At 37.8% G+C, this 20,149-nt stretch overlaps 1 protein-coding gene across 3 annotated transcripts in view; it reads right to left on the bottom strand.

Moving 5' to 3' along the window:
• Positions 1-20,149, bottom strand: part of mctp2b (multiple C2 domains, transmembrane 2b) — a 48,363-nt gene that overhangs the window by 25,745 nt on the left and 2,469 nt on the right. For all 3 annotated transcript variants that reach the window (XR_014770718.1, XM_084721520.1, XM_084721532.1), the window contains exons 2-3: positions 9,414-9,966; positions 2,265-2,382 (exon numbers count right to left, since the gene is read on the bottom strand). Coding sequence is in view for 2 of the 3 variants with exons in the window: in XM_084721520.1 (XP_084577646.1) it covers positions 2,265-2,382; positions 9,414-9,917 (622 nt within the window). In the remaining variant the exon portion in view is untranslated. The remainder of the gene's footprint in view (positions 1-2,264; positions 2,383-9,413; positions 9,967-20,149) is intronic.

Here is a 20,149-nt window from a genome sequence, read left to right as displayed (position 1 = left end):
CCAACCGATATGACCACAACTTCCTGACTTAAAAGCCAATCAGAATCTGTCTTCCACTGTGAAAAGTGACAGCAGTTGACACCTTTATTTTTGTGTCTTTATTAGTATCTTATGACTTACTAGAGCAATGCACCAGGATACAGAATAATACTTTTTCTTATCATGAGCTTTCATGAAAGTGTTTTTAGCGTGTGTTCTGCTCTGTCAAGTCATTTTCACTTCAAATACAATCTGTGACTAGCTATTCTGTCAACTGACCAGCTGAGGGCAGCAGGCTACCCATCAGCTTGAGCTTATCTGCATTCATGTCCTTCTGATCAGACCTGGTTCTGCGTGGTTTTGCTGTGTCAGTACAAGCATTACATTAAGGAACAACAAACCAGTGCTGTTCAACAGCAAACAGCTGTCAGCATATGCTCTGCTTGTAGAGTATATAATCTGATCCAACAGAAAAAATAAAAGGTCGTACTGCTTTTTTAAGGCCATACAGGCTCAACAATAATGCGCTGAAACCAAATCCTCCTGCCTCTTGATCCTACCCCTCAGTCTGCATTATCTGTACCCAGAGCCTGGCTGTGTAAATATGACAGAACACAAGAGAAAAAAAAATGCAATCCACACACATGCCCAGAGTGAAAGGCCTGGTGTAATGAATGCTGGGTGTGGTTCAGACAGGTTCTAATATGCTGCGTGGAATCCTGCCCTGGCTGGTACAGGAGCACCATGGCTAACCTGTCTCTGATATCCCTGGAATCAATAACACAATGTGTGTGACCAAACAGACACGATGATGGCCAGCCATCATTAACCAACCAAGGCTAAACACACAAACTGAGGCCAGTGCGAGTGAAAAACACACACCGGCAGAAGACACGGCTTCTCTGGTAGCTTCAAATGTGAGAATGCTCTTCTTAAAAGTTTGAATCCGAGATAAGCAAAGATGAGATCTGACAGGCCTCCAAAATTTGAAATGAAAAATGAGTAAAACACAATAAAGCAGCAGTTGCTATATGAGCATGAGAGGACAACTGGGAGAGTAAATGAAAAACAGTAGCAGCACTGAGTTAGTGGGACAGAAATGCACCTGAGCGTGTCAAATGATGACATAGGTGAGAAACTGTGAAACTATGTGTGAGAAGTAACAAGAATTTATAAGACTAAGACCAATGTGAGAAGCACAGCACACAGTATGTAAAATAAATATTATTTTGCAAAACACAAGGTACATAGTGTCTACTGTAGTTGTCAGATCTATATAACATCAGAGGATGAGCTAAAGAGCTCATTAAACATCTAGGCAGACAAATCATATGGACAGAAAAAGTTGACTGCTTAGTGTCTGTGCTCGTACTCCTTTCTGCTTCTCGAAACTGGGGCTGTGTCAACCAGCATCTACTGTGGGTAATACACTGAATATCAATAAGTACCTCATACAAGTCCAATTCAAATAATCACAACTATCTCTTCGAATCTATCCCATCAGAAAAGGCTGTCTAATAGCAAGGTGCAGCCATGAAAATATTCTAAATACAGCATATACTTAAATTGATATTGATTGCAGGTTACGTTAAGCTACGTTATTACATAGCTTTGTTAAATACAAAATTCTAATCGGTCATTTACAGCACTCTCAAATACATTTTTAATTCTAAATTCCTCATTTCTAAATACTGATTCTAATTCTAATTCAAAATGCTACTCCTGAATTCTACTCCACATTCCTTTGGGTGGATATTTTTTTAAGTGGCTAAAATTAATTTTACTGCTGACCCTGTCCCCAACACTAAATTCAGGGAACAACAGTAAGGATTGCCTGCTAGCCCAACGCAAGAAAAATGCTGCATTAGGCTTGTAAAACTAGGAACTCACTTGCCTGACTGGGCAGGTGGTAAAAAGTTAAACTAATATACTATTTTGGTTATCAATTATCATTGTACAGCAATTCCAATCAATTCCCCTCTGGGGATTAATAAACTTGTAAACTATCTATCTACCTATCTTATCTGTTCCTGCATCAATCCAGCTTCCTTGTTCTGACCAGTAAGGTATCATTTTACCTCACAGCTGCTGAGGAGTCAGTTGATTTACTGTTGTTTGCATAACATTAGCTTCAGAACAGGTTTTTTTTATTTTCAACTCTCCATTCTATCTACACAAAGACGGTCCAACTCCTGCATGCAAAACAACACGCCACTTCCTTGTTGTCATATAGCATCATCCTGTATTGTGTATGTGTTGTAGTGGTGATAAGATGAAGGTCTTACCACAGCGGTCCCTGATGACCAGGTTCTTTCCTTCCTTCAGGTTGATGGTCAGCAGGTAGGACCTTGGAGGAATCCTGGTGTTGTCTGACACACTCATGGTCTCGTTGCCCATTTCACACTGGACACACACACACACACACACACACACACACACACACAAATACATTATGATTTATTTTATTATTAACAGCAGCACATCTTATTACATCTAGACTTGACGGGTAATTCTACAGCTTCATGTGAATATTAGCATTAGGGGTGTCATGATTCTCAAAATAAGACTTTCAGTTTTAAGGTCACCATGCAATTCAATTTTCAATTTAGATTTAAATATTTTGTCAGCATGTCATATTGAGTCTTGATTTGTAAAGATCAACAAATCACTGATTTTATGCCCTAACAACTGTCATTTACATGTTCAAATTCTTCCTTAAAAAAATAAAATGTTACCAGTGGAAACACTGAGCTAGGTACTAGATTGTCATAGTGAAGATTTAAATCAAGGGTCAATCAAATAATTGGATACATCTCCAGCTCTGTCAGTGAAAAGTGGAGCTGCAGGCTACCAGTAAGCTATGCCGTTCCGTCTTTGAAGTGTTTATTTTGCTTTGGGCACGTGAAAGCAGGTGGGGGTGGAGAGAGAAAAAACACTGAGAGAACTGCTTTTGATTTTTGATTTGTTTGCAATTAAGATAATTTTGAGCGATTTTCATTTCAGAATTGAAATTGTCACATCCCTAAGTAATAAGTATGGCTGAATTGTGTTGCATGCAATACCTAAATTTTAGTATCCATACCTCAATATAAACATATTTTTTAATTTATGCAAAATAACAGAAAATTCTCTAATCTGGATTACATATCTGGCTGTACATTTGTTGATAGTTTTTTGTCCTTGCAGCATTTGTTGATGATAGATAGAGATAGATTGAGATAACAGAGACCAGTATTTCTCTCATTTCAAATGTTTCACATTCTTCCTATCACAACACAAGCCAGTCCTATAAATGAAAGCAATCTGGGGTTTTTCTAACAACATTGTGACATACCACTCAGGGTTTTGTTCTTCTTTCAATTATTCATCTCACAGTCACGTTCTTCACATACTGGAATTTACTTACTACTGTACCGTTTTTGTAATCTTTTAGTTTTATTGTGCTGACGATTTTTAAATGCTATTTCTGATACAATATAAAAAGTACTCTATGGGAGGCTTTCTGCCTTCTATGCTTCATGTCCACGCAATGGATTATTTAATCAGTTTTAAGCCTCTCCACCAAACCAAGCATGTTTCAGAGAATAAACCCCCGGTAGCCTGGAATCACCCTGCTCAGCATCCCAACTCTGACTGGCCAGGATGACACACACTGAACAGTGAACCACACACACACACTGCCTACTGTCCCATCATGTCCTCAACACAATAATCTGGAATTAAACTTTGACACGAGTGTGTGTCAGCCAGAGCACAATTCAGCCGTCTGTACAATACTTAACAAAAAACATGACCACGGCCACTTCACAGAAACAGACAACCACCCATACTCACCTTTTTAACAAGTTATCATGATCTGAGAGATCAATCTTTAGCAGACAACATAGTAAATTATATTAAGATTATATTCGTTCAACACTGAATCCTAATACAAATGAACAATCACCCATACTGGATAGCAACACTTACATTTTGGTTGTCCCCGTCTTTTAACACGAGACCGTTGCAATCATGATTATCATACTGTGAAGGCAAAGATAAATACATCTATCATGTGATATATGAAGAGTCAAGTCCCAAATAATGAAAGAGGAAAGTTTCAGTCTGCTGATCAGGTTCAGGAACTGATCTCTCTTTCTTTGGCATTTCTGCCACCAGCACAAATCCTCTGAGCATTTATTAAAAATTCCTGTATCCTGGGGACTGAAGAGAACAGTATTAAACCACAGAACACAACACTGGAAAAAAAAAAGGGAATCTGCTCTCTTTCTGCCCTGTTGCTCCAAGAATTTACCTCCCTGTAGACTCTAAACCACAAGGCACTAAGCATTATCCAAAATATTTTACAATATTAATGGATCTGTTGGGAATCCAATGCGTAATATGGCCGGATCACACAACAATCACATAACTAGGAGAAAGTGCATGTGCTGTTTAGGCCCAAAAAATGTGCATTTGCACAGAGTCAGCGCTTCAGGAATGAAGATAAGAATGGTGCTTTTCTGGTTTGTTGCGTGTTGTATGCTTTTTTAAATTCTCTGATGTAGTTTTAAAAACTTTCAAAGACACAGTGTTAAAGACACCAAGGCTGGATTAACCTGCTTTGGGGCCCCAGAAACAAAAATGAACTCCTGTGCCCCTGTTAACCCCTCTGGTTTTCCACAGTGTGTACAATACATTGTCTATTGTTTACAGTAAGTCAAATCAAGTCAATATTATTTGACTGGACCTGCCTACAATCTTTCTATGCAGCAATAGCAATGGCTGTAATAAACTGTTAAACGCAATTTAATTTAGGAACACACACCGTGAAAGTACAGTACTAACTAAAATAATGTCTAACAACTAGATTTAGAGTCTATAGCAACACTAGCAGCTCTGTGAGGCTGTTCTTTGGCAGTCAGCATAAACAAGCTCATGACTGCAAAGCTAACATCGCAACTCGTATAATGTTTGTTGTATAGTGTTTCTTTATTGTGTTGTTAGCATAGTAACAAGTAACACTAAACCAAAAGTAGAGTTAAAAATCTAGTGGGTGAAAAAGATACCCATGCTTCCTCATGGCATTTTTTTGAAACCAGTTTTTTTTATAACCTTAATGGAATCTAGTTGAGATTTTTGATGTTGACAATAGGGTTGAACAATTGTGAAAAAAAATTTAGTTGCAGTTATTTTGACTGATATTGCAATTGCGATATGATTTGTGACATTAGAGGAAAGGACCATTTTTTACATCATTACTCTCATTGTCATTGAAAAACACAATGAAGAGGTATCTGTACTAAACAAAGATGTTTTCTGAATTATAGACAATGTGTTGGCCAGAAACTTATTATGACACACATTTTAACAAATATTGCATATCCTGTGATTTGACAATTGCAGTAGGTTATATTGTGACTTCGAATTTTGATTAATTGTTGAGCCCTAGTTGCCAAGGTCAACTAATGACCTCCCTAGTGCAGGGATCACCAAAGTGAAGTATGAGAATAAGGAATGGAAATATGAAAATAATGATTAAAAGTCTGAGAATGTGGCAGGAAAGTGTGGTAACATTGAATTAAAAAAATAAATAAATAATTGCAGTGTTTACATAGTTCTCACTGTATTTGTATTATTCATTGCTTTTTTTCTTTTTGCCTGCCTTCTCATCTGATATAGGAATCTGCATTTTTGGCCATTGTGTGGATGTTAATTCAAGATGGCCACCATACAAACCGCATGGGACCTTTGCTGATTTTGACAACATGAAGCATTCTCAACTAGACACCATTAGTGTCCTAAAAGACACAAGTTACAAAAAAATGCCATTCAGGTGCATAGTATCCCATTTCTCCTACTAGATATACTACTGTAATATAAGGCTTATAGGAATGTCAACAGTTTTGTTTGGTCACAAACCAAAAATGTATTTAAAAAAAAAATAAAATTTTGGCCTAAGGAAGGCACAAGTTGAAAAGTAAAGGAATCACCTAAGTGATTACGCTTGAAAACACATGAATGTCTGTACAAATTTCATGGTAATCCATCCAATAGCTGTTGAGATAATTATCTTAACTCAAAACTCATCTGGTAGATGTTGAAATATTTCCCTGGGTAAGTGATGACAGTTGAAGTTACATTCATTGATTTGGTGGAAAAGGTTAAAAAATAACTATTTGCACACAATATCAGCTGTTCGCACATCTTCATCAACCCAGTTACTTCTCGCTTGCAAGAAACCTACCTGCCGTCAAACAAAAGACTTTTTGTTGACACAACTTGAATGCTTACTTTACCAAATGCCATGTCATCACAACAAGATCATGGGTGTGGTGCAAAGGCATTAGATAACATTCACTGTTTGCTGTCAATGTGAATCTCACATGTTTTTCAGCTGTCCTACTGTACTCTGGCCACACCCCCATCTCATCAAAACCCCACCCACAATAAAACCAAGAAAAAATATTTGATAGAATAAAAAAAAAAAAACACTGCTACAGGAAAAAAGTCAAAAAAAAACTTACACTTTAAAAAAAAACAAACTCTCCACTCTGGAAGATTATCTGTTTTACTATCAAAGTAAGGGAAAGTATAAACTGAACAGAAAACACAAATTGTGGCAACTAATGACTAGGGCTGGGTTAAAAAAATATGGTTAATCAATTTGAATTGATTTTCAAATCTTAATATGTTTTAATAATTCTCCAGGTTAGAGGGTACCTTGTACAATTTAAAGCATTAGTTCTCTGAATATCACTTTTATATCCAAGCAAAATTAGTATGTCAAGTTAAATATCCCTAACCAAATCAATATCGAATCGAAACATTGTGAATCGAACCAAAATGATCTGGGAAATCTGAACTGATAATAAGGACCAGCACATTCCACTAAAGAGAAAGTAATCACTCTGACTGTGTGGAATGTCACACAGCTAGAGATGACATGGGATGATTGTTTTCCTTGGTTCATAATCTTATCTATTGAAGAAGGTCTTTACAGAATTATGAACTTTGATATAGCACAGTGATCATGAAAAGACACAACTATGATTCCACATGTGTCTACACTTCATACTTTCTGTTTCTGTAATAAGGACAATAATATATCATGAAGATTGTTCATGTTAACAATTTAATCAATTGTAATCATCAGTAAGATACAAAACACACTTCTTTTTCTCAGTTTAAGATAGATTTAAACAATTCTAGCTGCACATTATGTGAAACATTAATTCATTAAGCACAAACAATTTAAACAGACAGAATAATAAAAACTAAGGCTCGAGCTTGAAATGGCTGTTCTTGTTTGCCAAACAAAACGATGTCAAATGGGATGACGTAATTGCCATTTGTATGTGAACAAGGCAAACCAAACCAAACCATGAGAAAACCTGTGCGCTCTGGAGAAATGCTACACAAAATGCTAAAAATGCTCCACAATACGTAATTGCAAATAACTGACTAATGATAAATCATTAACATCCCTAATACACAGTATCTGGCCAATCAAATGAAGCCCCAGCTTGCTGTCAGCTACCCTCAGCTTAATTTATGTAATTTTTTTTAGCAAATGCTACATTAGCTAGCATGATGGCTGTAGAAGGAGAGGAGAGTGATGAAAATGTGGCTGACAAAAACCATGTGGTAAAACAGAACAGCACGTCCACTATTCTTCATTTTGGATGCAGAGACAACATTTTACAAAACACAGGTACTGTGGTTGTAACAGTAACAAGCTTACACTTAAATATTTGTTTGTTTGTTTTTATTTTAAGTTTTTGGGTAATTTATGCCTTTATTTAGTAGGGCAGCTGAAGATATAAAAGGAAAGAGAGAGAGAGAGTGGGAGGGTGATGTGCAGCCACTGGCTGGAATTGAACCCACAGGACTGATGACTGCAGAACAGGGGACGCATGCCCTGACAACTGAGCTTAAGAGTGTCCCTAATATTTGTTTCTCAATCGATAGTCATATCATCAACACAATATTGAACAATCTTAGCACACACTGCAGATTTCCTTCATACAATGAAGGCGTATTTTCCAGTGCACTCAGGTCTCTCTTGCACAAGAGTTCTTGACCTCAATTAGATTACCTGAATAAATAAAGGTGCATAAACTCGTGTCTCAACGTGGCAGTAATTGTTTTTGCCTTAGTTGGCGAAGTCCACCTAGTGACTATGAGGAGGCAACAGTGATATAAAAATAATCCAGAAAATACATTTGAGAGAATCAATTCGAAAGATGTCTCAATTGCAACACAAATTACAGAATTTTAAAGGTTTATATAGCTGCCCAATGGGATGACTGAATCAGGGATGTAGACAAATTTCTGCTGCAGAATTTAGCAAGGAGTGTTTATAGGAGAACTGTTAAAAACTACTGGTGTAAAAAATTACTGACAGGTCTACTGTGTATATACCTGATACTGGGTGTGGTCTGTTAAGTATCAGGTAGCAGAAACAAGCTGCCAGACATTGAGACCCCCAACAATCTATGGATATAATTTATTAATTTGAGTCAGACGTCACATTAAAAAACAAATTAAATACTTATACACGTGCAGTTTCAGCTGTTTGCACAAGTAGCCACCTGATGTCCATTGGTAGGAAAGGTAATATCTACTAAAATAATATCTAAATAATTATATCATATTCTGACAGAGAGAGAACTTTAAAAAACAAAAAAATTAACAAATATTGAATAGCAGTAGGTATAATGTTACAGGAGATATTATGTAATACACAATATTTACATTGTGACTGTCATTCCTGTCATGTCATGTCTTATGTAAATATTAAATATATTCCAATAGCAGATCAAAACTAGTGTGTCCATCCATAAAAGCATAAAGTACTGTATATGCAAGAGTTACAATTTAAGGATCCATTTTTTTTCCAACCTTAAAATTAGTCCACAATAAAAAATATTCATGACTGTAAGGATGATATTGGTCTCTTCTGTCAGTGATAAATCAATAGCTGTAAATCACTAATTATCTGATCTGCCCTCCTAAAAATGTCTAATTGATCTTTTGTCTTACCTTTCAAAGTACAGTACATAAACTCTCTAAGACGAAGGTGTACCTGGTGCTAAATGTGAGCATGCCAGTGTGGCACCCACACTCCGAGCCACATCCTTGTCATTGTTGGCGCATTGTTACAAACACAAAGACGTGACTCATTAAATCTCATGCCTTGGTTGTATGAAAACACACAGGCAGAGTTTGCCAAGTGCTGCTGTTGAGTATTGATTTTGGAAAGTGTTTCCATTTCAACTTCATCCAAGTTAAACTTTGTACATCCTGTGCAAACACACCTGATACTTCACACCCACCAATGTACAACAAAGCAGCCACTTTACTCTGTGTTATCTCTTTACCTGCATGTCACAGGAACAGACTGATCTATTATTTTCTACACTGACTCAACATTTTAAATGCAGCGTCTTTACCTGTGAGCTGTCCTGGGGAACATCCAAAGAGGGAGAGTCTGAGCTGTAGACGGTCATCATCTCCGGCAGGGCAAGCTCCTCAGGCTCCATGCCCCTGGTGGGTCTGTTGATCATCTCTGGGGAGCTCATCTCCTCTTCGCAGTAACTGTTGAATGACTCCTGGGAGGAAGCCCAGTCTGGGCAGTCTTCAGGCACACTCAGTCTGTGTTCACTCCCCATCTTCAGGCCACTCCCACCTCCTCCCAAGCCTCTGGAAGGCTTGACAAACGGTGAGGAGGGACTGCTGTAGCTGGGGGAGTTGTACTGCTGGAGCCGTATACTGGGGGAGACGTGAGCGTACTCCTGCCTCATGTCCCTCATGTCCGGCACGGAGGAACTCATACGATGGTCCATGGTGTGTTCGAGTTGGACAGGTGACTTGCTTGGGCTCGTCTTGCCTCGTCGGAGGTGTGGCAGCATCTTCTGGCGAAGATGCCGCAGCACGCCTGACTTCTTGGAGTCCATGACGGGAGGGAGGGTTAGTCTGTGTCTAAGATCTGGGCATCACTGACAGCTAGATTAAAAAAAAAAAACAGAGACAGAGGAGAGTTAGTCACTGTCTAGCTATGACTGACAATGTCTTGGTCATATTCTTACAATTACAGACATTCACAACTTGTTGGGAAGTTCTCAGTTAGACAAAAAAAAACATCTGACATGAACTCTTAAAAACACGCAATAAGGAAACAGTCTCCTGGCTGTGTTTACAAGAGTCATGACACACTGCACACACACAGGTGACAGGTGTTTTACAGTCATTTTAAAAATCTTTTCTGCAGCCAGAAAAGATTATCACTGAGCTGTAGGAGCTTAAGAACACATAGTGGTGGCTTCACTCTCCATCATGACATCAACAATCCGTTATTTATCATATCCTAATTAATGAAATAGACAAGTTAAGCAGCATCTACATATTTTACAAAAACATTTTTTAGTACCTAAGAGAAGCAATTATAGCCTACATATGTGATTTTTTTCAGAATATTTTCATGGATTCACAGGGTTAAAAAAAAAACTAAAGATCTCCTAATTCATGCAGATTTATTAATAATTTAATGAAATGGTTTTTTTCTTCAAAATTAGAATATCTCCCTTATATTATAAATTCTTCATGACAATTTGGCAGTGCTCAAAAACAGGCCGACTCACTAGACTGCGTTCAGGACAGCATTTTTCAGAGTTACCATGTCACCAAATCAGGTCCCACTAGGTTTTTTTCCTCCTTGTCACAAGTAAACTTGAGTTTCACAGTATTCAGGCATCTCTCTTTTTTAGCATGTTCATTTTATCTTTTACTATAATGACTAATTTTCAGGACAAACAAACAGGATAAACTGTCCTGACTTTTTCAAGATGTCATCCCAGATGAGAAGGTCTCTCATATCAGTATGTAAAGCTACATCCATCTTAGCTTAGCTCAGCATAAAGACTTGAAACAGAGAAACAGCTATTCTGGCTCTGTCCAAAAGAAACACATTCCACTTGTAAAGCTCATTAATCAACAAGTTGTGCCCCATTTGTTTCACCTGTACAAAAGCAAAAGTGTTATGACACGTTACATTTAACGAGGGGACTTTGTCTCTGCTGTTTGTCCATTAATATGGCTGGCTAAGAAACAGTCAAACACATGACCAGCCATAAAACAATAAGGTGTTGCTTTTACACTTCAGCTTTTTATAGATTAAACAAACAAGATATAATTTGTTAATGCTCCTGTTGGTTGTCTTTATGCTAAATGAAACTAACAGTCTGTTGGCTTTAGCTTCATATTTAACGTAGAACCATGAGAAAGGTATTGAACTTCTCATCTAACTCTCATCAAGACAGTGATTTAAGTGTATTTCCCACAATACAGAATTATTTATTTAAGTCATTTAGCCTGATTCTTCATCAAATCATCATTCGATGTGTAACCACAATCACCTCCACTAATACTCAGTGGCGACCTTTACATAACACCAGCTTTCACAGTGTATTTACAGAACAACATTGTTTAAACAGTCATCACCTGTTCTCAGGAACAGATTCTTAAATGAGAAATGCTTAAAAGGTGGAATATACAACATTCAGCATCATTAGATGTCAGCAAACAACTACAACATATTTGCTATGTAAAGAAAAGTGGAGTAATAGAATCCTGAGCAGACAATGAAGTCCCGCTCCCTCTGCGAGTTGCAATTGGAGCTTCTCTGTTAGCCGGTCCAGCCGCACATACATTTTAGTGCATGTGAGCGTGCATGTTAGTGCATGTTGGTTTCTCTGTCCTCCCCACATCCAATTTCGATGTGACAGCCTGCTGATTAGCTTTCTCATACTGCAGCTAAACAGTACAGCAAAATATGTTTCTGAAAACATGTGAGGCGAGAAATGGGCAAAGCAATAACAGAATCCTCATCCATATTTGATCAACACTGCCTGTTTGACAGCTATTTAAGCTGTGGAAGCACTGTGTGTTTAGATGCTGCTTTCTTTTTTCCCCAACTTTATTGAGTAAAGAAAGCACACATTTCAGGTCTGAGATGGTGTTGCAGTACTGTGACCTCTTGTGGCAGTGTTTGCCACCCATAGCACCTTTAAAAAGTGCCATATTTTAAAAAGTGACATCAACTGTAATGTTAAAAACCACTGTATATCAACAGTAGATATCACATTATCAGCTCAGAATAGAAAAAGGCAAAGAAAGAACTCATGTTGCTAAAGGTACCCTAATCATATAAAATAATAATTCTTTTGCATTTCTCCCAATTGTATGTTACATGCTCTTGTTGGGCGACTGAGTTTAGAAATAGTTTAGAAATAAAGCACATGGAAAAGGATGTAATTAAACTGACATAATGTAACTGGATGCAATCTATATGAATGTGCACAATTAATATTTCCACACACACACACACACACACACACCCACACACACACCCACACACACACCCACACCCACACACACACACACACACACACACACACACACACACACACACACACACAGAGTTTTCCACAGAGGAAGAAGACTGATAGGAAAAGCACAGGTATTAGGCTACTAATAATATTAACAATGGTGTTCAGGTAAGTGGGAAAGTGAGCCAACACACACAGTACCAGGACCCTGAAACTGATGCAGTTAAATGAAATTCAATCATCAATTTTATTATTTATGCCTGACCTGTACCTTTCCTACTGCGACTTTAAGGACATATGATTGAAAATGTCCAAAACAGGGCTGCATGATATGGTAAAAAAGCAATCATTGCAATTATTTTGACTGAAATTATGCTTGCGATATAATGAGTGGGAACGATCCTTCTTGCATTATAATTTCCTTTTTTTTTTTGTCAAAAAAAAGAAAAATGATTTTTAGACCAGGACATCTATGCAGCCCTACAGTACTTCATTATATGCTGTTTGTTCCCCAGACATTTTTCCTTTTTCAAAAAAAAAAAAAAAAAAATAATAATAATATATTAATTAATTAATTAATTAATTTTAAAAAAATGTTCTGGTTCCAAAACTCTTTCCAGTATAAAGGGGATCACATTTCTTTATATTATCATATTAGAATATCATATAGTAGTATAGTAGGATGTAGCTATTTTATCACTGTTGATCCATTTAGTGTATTTACTGTCCTGAAGCACAATTTATAAACAGATACAATTCTTACAGTAGCAAGCAACACAAAATGCAATCTATTTTTTCACTGTGTCATCTTTTTATGTGTGGTTAAAAAAAGTTCATACTTGATTTAATAATGACATTACACTAATGCTTTACATTATGTGCTGACTTGTTGAACCTGTGTTGTATCTCAAAGTACCCATTTACACCAGCAACACTAATAAAATGAGAAAACATTTGGAGGAAAACAAGACACTTGTTTGTCTTTATGCAATGCATATGATCTGGGGCTAAATTACTACGTTTATACAAAGCATTTATACACAGATGCTACTACTATTTACAACTACTGCTTCTGACTTTAGTTTGAGATTTAGCTTAAATTAACATGATATTCTTCAGCATTCCTGTAAGATATGTTGCCTATATACAGTATTCCTGTTATTTTATCCATGAATGTGGTGGATAAAAATAAATCCAACAATAAATAGCCTAAGATTACAAACTATTTGCTAAACATACCATACATCTGAATCATAGGCTGTATGTTACAGTACATTCGGTGGATGACATGTCTCCACTTCTTCTCACTGTACAAAAATGAAGCCAAAATTTTGTATCTTGTGCTGGTGACGTCATTCGGAGCCAGAGTCTGTGCAGTAGTCATCCGGGTTGGAGCTGATGTATCGAGGCTATGTCCATACATCCAGCAGATACAACTGCGAGCTGAGCTGAGCTCAGCTGTCAACCTTAAGTGAAACCGCCTTTTTATAGCATCATTATGGCTAAAATTTTTAAGAAAAAAATTATTTGATGTGTACTTTGCACGTTCGTGGGTAGGGTCTGCCACAAATCACTCAGCCTGAAGGGTGAGTGTGTTATAAAGCCCTCCAACTGCAAGTCTGCATCAACACAGGCTCACAAACCACAGTCCCCTCAGGGGCAGTACATCTGTTGGGTCTGGGGTGGAGGGAACGCCATGAAAGTTAGTTCTGTGTGAGCTGCCATTATTTTCAAGGATCAGTAATAGGTTACTTTACCTCAAACAGCCATTTGACAGACATTTTTTGTGCAAATATGATGTAATGACACATTGAAAAAAAACAACAAAACAGAGATGTGGCCAAAAAAGCATGGGAGCAAGTTATTTATCTATTTAATTGTTTTTTTTCTTTCACAAGCTCACTAAGTCATGAATGTAATGAGTGTGCCTGTCATTGCCACTTGCCACATCTTTGTCAATGCTGTTTACAAGATTATTATGTTAATATTTAATCAGTTACAGTATCCACCATGATAAATATTCCTGTGTCAGGCAGAGAAAGGCAAGGACGTCCCAAAGCTTGCCAGTGGACAGCAATTTGACAGCATTTTGAAAAAATATCTAATTGTGATCATTTTGACTGATATTGCAATTGCAATATGATTAGTGATATTAAAAGGAGTGCTCATTTTTACATCATTATTCTCATTTTTATTTAAAACTTATTGATTATGGTTTGATTTTTGCAGGGATCTGTACCAGACAAAGATGTTTTCTTAAGTCTGTAAAGTATGATGTGTATGCCTGGACGTTTCGCAGCATGATGATATCAAATTTAAAACTGACACACATTTTGCATTAAACACATTGCATTGCATGCATTTAAAATTACATAGACCACACTGTGATTTTGATAAAATTTTGATTGATTGTTCAGCCCTAATTTAAACCCTCCCCCTTATTTAAGTGAGCCTCTGCAGCTGCAAGTGTGACCGAGTCAGTCATCAAGGAGTGAGTTTGGGATTGAGCCTACGCCTCTGGATGGCAGTGGAAGTTTTTCATGAAATCCCATCGACCTGCTATGCATTGTACTGTACAGGTATTCTGTCCACCTCTTGTAGTACTGATGTGATCATCAGTAAAAACATGGTGTGACTGAGGTCTAATCTCATTTTTTGGACTGCTGCCATTGCTAAATGACTTTTTCCTGAAGCTGTGCGTGTGGGTGTGTGTATTTGGCTGAGTCATCTATCATGTAATCATAGTTAACCAACTGCAAAGTCACTCTCATTCTGTAAAACAAGATCTCTTTTTCAAATGAAATGAACAAATGTCACCGGTGAGTAGACAAAGCAGTCGGTGCGTACTGTGACGCATCATTAATGCTTTAAGCTGTCATCTCACTAAATGATCTCTGCAGTACAAACACCTGCCCAGAGGTCCCGCCGCTACTGACAAAACCTGATTTTGTAAAGCAACAGTCCAATAAGCCTCTTACTGCTGGCCTCAGACTTTGCATTGCCATGAACTGTGACTGATGACTGGCCATGTTATCAGCTGGTGAGGGGAAGCAGAGAGAGAAGGAGGCGAGGTGACAGATCAAGGAACGAGACAAGGAGCAGTGTTTACAAAACCCACAGAGATGACAAAAGATGTTAGGGAGTGAAACTGAAAATACAGTTTGAGATTGAGAGTTCAAACATTTAAAAATGTGACAATAACAGTCTGATATCTCAGGCTGACACCTTGTGGTGTGTTGATCGGTAGTAGTGCTCTTGTCTGAACAAATTCTCATTGGCTAGACAGTCTCTGGTGTTACTCTTATGAGGAGAGAAACGTCTTAATCCATTACTGTCTGGACCGGGACATATGCAGACCATATGCAGGACTTAATTTCTGAGTGAGAGGCTATTTACCCAACATTTACAGGCTTCCAACTAATTAACACCATGTCAGAGTACCACAAATTGCTACATCTGCCTCCAATCTCAGACGACAGGAGAGCTGTGTAGATAAAAAGTTTATTGTTAATGATAATATATGGGTGGGTTTTACTCCGTCAGACTGCTTTATCAATGAGCACCTGCCGATAACGTTTCAAGCTCAATGATGGATAAATACCAGCTGTTCATAATGCGACTCAAAACTAGAAGGCTGTTTTACAATGTTTTATGTTGTTTTAGTGTTTACTCTGTGGTTAAACGTGGCTACTCAAGCCGGGGTGATGTTGGACTAATATTGGGCAACAGTAAAGACAGGCTGTGTGAACATTAAGCCTCATTTCAAGCAACTAAACAGCAAGAGTAGTCAGTTGGATACTGTAACTGTATTTTCAGGTTGCTTTTTATAAAATTTCAACCTGCAGTACAAGCTGCATTATCATTGAGCTCGGTTTAGGTACCGAAGCCGAAGTGACCCTTGTCACTGGTTTGTGCGTAATGCAGATAAGTATGTGTTGTTGCTGTATAGTATGTAAATTTACTTGACAGACATGTCCTGAAACTGAAGACAGCCACATATGAAAAAGAAATGACCACGCTGCAGGACTTTATGTGCTTGACTTGGCTACCAAGTAGAGTACACTCAGAGCATTGTGGATTTAATTAATCTAGAGATAACATGCTGTTTTTTGAAGAGTGAGTTTAAGTTCGATCTACCAAGATTTTCTATAGTCCTGCTAATTTTAGACATTGATAAAGTACAGCATAACAGCAGGCAATCTAAGTTTTCACTGACAGATTTATAACTTGAGGTGAGCTGAAGTAGTTTCCTCAGCAATTAGCTCATCTGTAACCACTTATCTCTATGCATAGTTTAGAGAAAATGAGTAAACTGATGAGTCAGATATCTGCAGCCCAGATTCAGATTTCTCAGCCTGACCCAAATACAAGGATTAGATGGTGGATGCCTGACAGGGAGAGAGAGACATAATGGCCACTGAAAGGCTTGACGCACTATTCAACTGATAACTGACTGAAAGGAATAGTTATCTCAAGTATAGATATGCACGATAAATATAACCAGGCCAACAAATGAATGGCCAATAATGGGAAACCTATATTATTATTTATTATTCCAATAGTCAAATTATAGTCGATAAATATCTGCTATAATAACATCTGATTTTAATTGTCACGTGTTAAAGCACTGAATTTGAATCCCAAAATTCCGAAAGGCTCTAAAAAATTGAAGTACATTCGTTTTTTGATGTAATATTTGAATAGTAACAATAATAGTAATGAGGAATATTAAATCATCCATCTTTGCTCACCACATCTTGGGCTTTTTTTACCCTTAGGTGTGGATAAACAATAACATGATTAAAACAAAAAAGTTCAAAAATGTGAATTTATGGATTATTTTATTGACATCTGGCATGAAAAGCAGGTAGACCCCAATCATGGGTTGTTTTACCGGCTGAAAGAAATCCATACTCTGCATCTCTAATAAAGTAGAAATTTTGTCATGATTTAATGGTGCACTAGTATTCCAGCAGTTGTATTGTGTTGAAATGTTAAAAAATGTTATGGTTTGAGTTAACTAAGTCTTTAAAGCCACAACGAAATTAAAAATTAATTTTAACAAGTTTAGAGCTACAACTAAGGATTATTGTCATTGCAGACTAATCTGTCCATTTTCTTGATTAATCGATTAGTTGTTTGCTCCATAAATTGCCAGAGAATGATTTAAAAAGGTCAACCAGTGTTTCCCAAAGCCCAAGATGATATTCAGTTTACTGTCATAAAGGAGTAAAGAACAGAAAATATTCACATTTGAGAGGCTGGAATCAGATAATCTTTTCCTTAAAAAATACTCAAAGCCGGGGCGCCTGGGTAGCTCAGTTGGTAGAGTGTGCGCCCCATGTACAGAGGCCGTGAGTCCTCTGCAGCGGCTGTGGGTTCAACTCCCGCCTGCATCCGTTTGCTGCGTGTCAGTCCCCCACTCTCTCCCCCCATTTCCTGTCATATCTTCAGCTGTCCTATTGATTAAAGGCATAAAATATGAAAAAAAAAATACTCAAAGCCTTTAATCAATAATTAAAACAGTTGTTAATTTATTTAGCAATTCATGATTGATTAATCAATTAATTTTTGCAACTCTACACAATTCTAACCCTGTGTTCTTGTGTTAAGTATTACATTGACTTGATTTACACACTGACATGTGTCTCTTTTCTCTTCCTATGAAACACTGAACTATTTTCACTGTTTTTGATGACTCATCTTGAACTTGTGGGTGGGGACAGACATTAATCAAAGCAAACATGATTAGGGGTGACAAACTAATCCCACCCATCATATAAAAACGCACTTAAACTTGCAAGTAGCTAGCAGAATAATCTCCTGGTGTAGGGTGTGTATTCTGATTTTATTCATGCCGGCCTTCTCCTCCTGGTCAAACAACACAGGTGAAGGAAGTGTGGGTGGAGGCCAACAGTCCCCTGCAGCCTCAGAGCTCTGTATGTCTCTATGGCTCCATATCACACTGTATTTGCTAAACCACTTCTACTTTTGTGATCCAATCACATCTAAAGGATTTGAATGAATGCTTCATGTAAGTGATAAAACAAAATATATTGCAGATCATCACTGTCTCTGGCACTAACTTAACATCTTTGTGTATTAGGTGAAAGCACACGTCATGTTGTGTTTAGAGGGTTTGGCCTATGTTGATAAATGATTTTGACAACATTAAATGGCAGAATATTTTCTAAACAAAATGGAAATTTCGCCAAATATTAAACCAGTTCCTCAACAGCTATGACAATGAGACAGGATCTGGAGTGATTAAGTTGGGAGCACACAGTTGTTGTTAGAGCTTTTTAAATTAATGACTGAGTTATATGTTGAGTTTGACCTAGTTCCCCAGAGAAAGACCCCTGATTGGAGTCTAAAGTTCCAGTCTGAAACCATTGAAACTGGAATGTCTTTAATCTTCCAATACTGTGGCACTGGTCACAGCAGACAAACCAGTTCATCTGCATGGCTGCCTACAGGGCTAATAACCTGTATCCCTTCAGTTGCCATTGCATCTTATTGTTGTTAGGGTGTTTTACGTCATAGATTTATGTCAGAGCATTTTAGCAAATCATCTTCTAGGATCAGCAACTATAAGAAACCAAAAGAAATGAGGTGAAACATCAGCATTTACCTGACCCCCAGAAAGACCACGTAAAAAAAAATCCAGAAACAAAGCAACATGGAGAAAACACTTTCATATATTGGAGCCATTTAGAAGCTTTAGCCACACAATCTTGTGAATGCTTGCTGGAGTCAGTTCTACCTAACATCTACATGACAGAGTTATTCTCAAGCACCCCTCAGTTATTGACTGAAACTGCGATCAACGCTGCAGTGCTTAGGTGGACCTGAGCTGTGCTCTGTGCACTGCACACAGCCTTAAAACAAGGAACCACCACATCAATAATTAACTCTAAACAGTCTCAATAACCTTAAAACCCCAGTTATTAACCATTACAACAGCCAGGGGGATTTACAGAGAGCATCCTGTGTTTGACTACAAACTGAGTCAAGTGTAAATTGTGTATTACTGGAGGTGTGGTCCAGAAAACATTGAAGTAACAGCACCTTGCTCATAAACAGGGGCCTGGTATAACCACGTAAGTGAGATATACCTCGTGGCCCCACAGCTGAGTGGACCATGACTTTCATTTCAACTGGCAGTCAAGCAAAAGAGGTCAGCCAGACTTAAACCTGGACTAAACAGATGCAATTTGAATGCACAGCCTGCACAGCTGGCCAGGTAAGGCCAGACCAGCCTTGATTCCAATTTCTTGACAGGGAGAACTACACTTTCAACAAACCTTTCTTTAAAAATATGAGCCTTTTACAGTACATCCCCCAGTGCCAGTCCAATCTGTAGACACATGAAGGCTGCAGGCGCAAAGCCAGTCTGGTTCAAGGCGACGCTGCCAAAGCAGCCATCCTTTCTGCAGACAACCTTGTCCAGAATTCTGTTTCACTAACCTCACTTGCATCATACTAGCCATTTATCTGGTGCTCTTACGTAAAGAGAAACCCAGTTAAATGACCAAGAAAAGCAGGACTCATCTCCTTGATGGCAATAAACAAGCAGCCAATAGTGAAGAGGTCAAAGCTCACAGCATTAAACAGACCGACTGTGAACTTAAAACAAAGACAGATGAAGAAAAATACAACAGAAACACAAAATGACAACAGTGCTCTGAAGTACAACAAGTGCTCTTAAGTCAGTAAGTAAGTAAAATAGTATTGGTCGTAAAGAGTGACAGTATAATAGAACAAAATTATATGGAAGCATGTAGGCAGAGGAGAGCAACAAG

Source organism: Lutjanus erythropterus, chromosome 1 (genome assembly GCF_056507025.1).
Source record: "Lutjanus erythropterus isolate fLutEry1 chromosome 1, fLutEry1.hap2, whole genome shotgun sequence".
NCBI classification, from domain to species: Eukaryota; Metazoa; Chordata; class Actinopteri; order Lutjaniformes; family Lutjanidae; genus Lutjanus; species Lutjanus erythropterus.
This window is presented reverse-complemented; position numbering and strand designations above follow the sequence as displayed.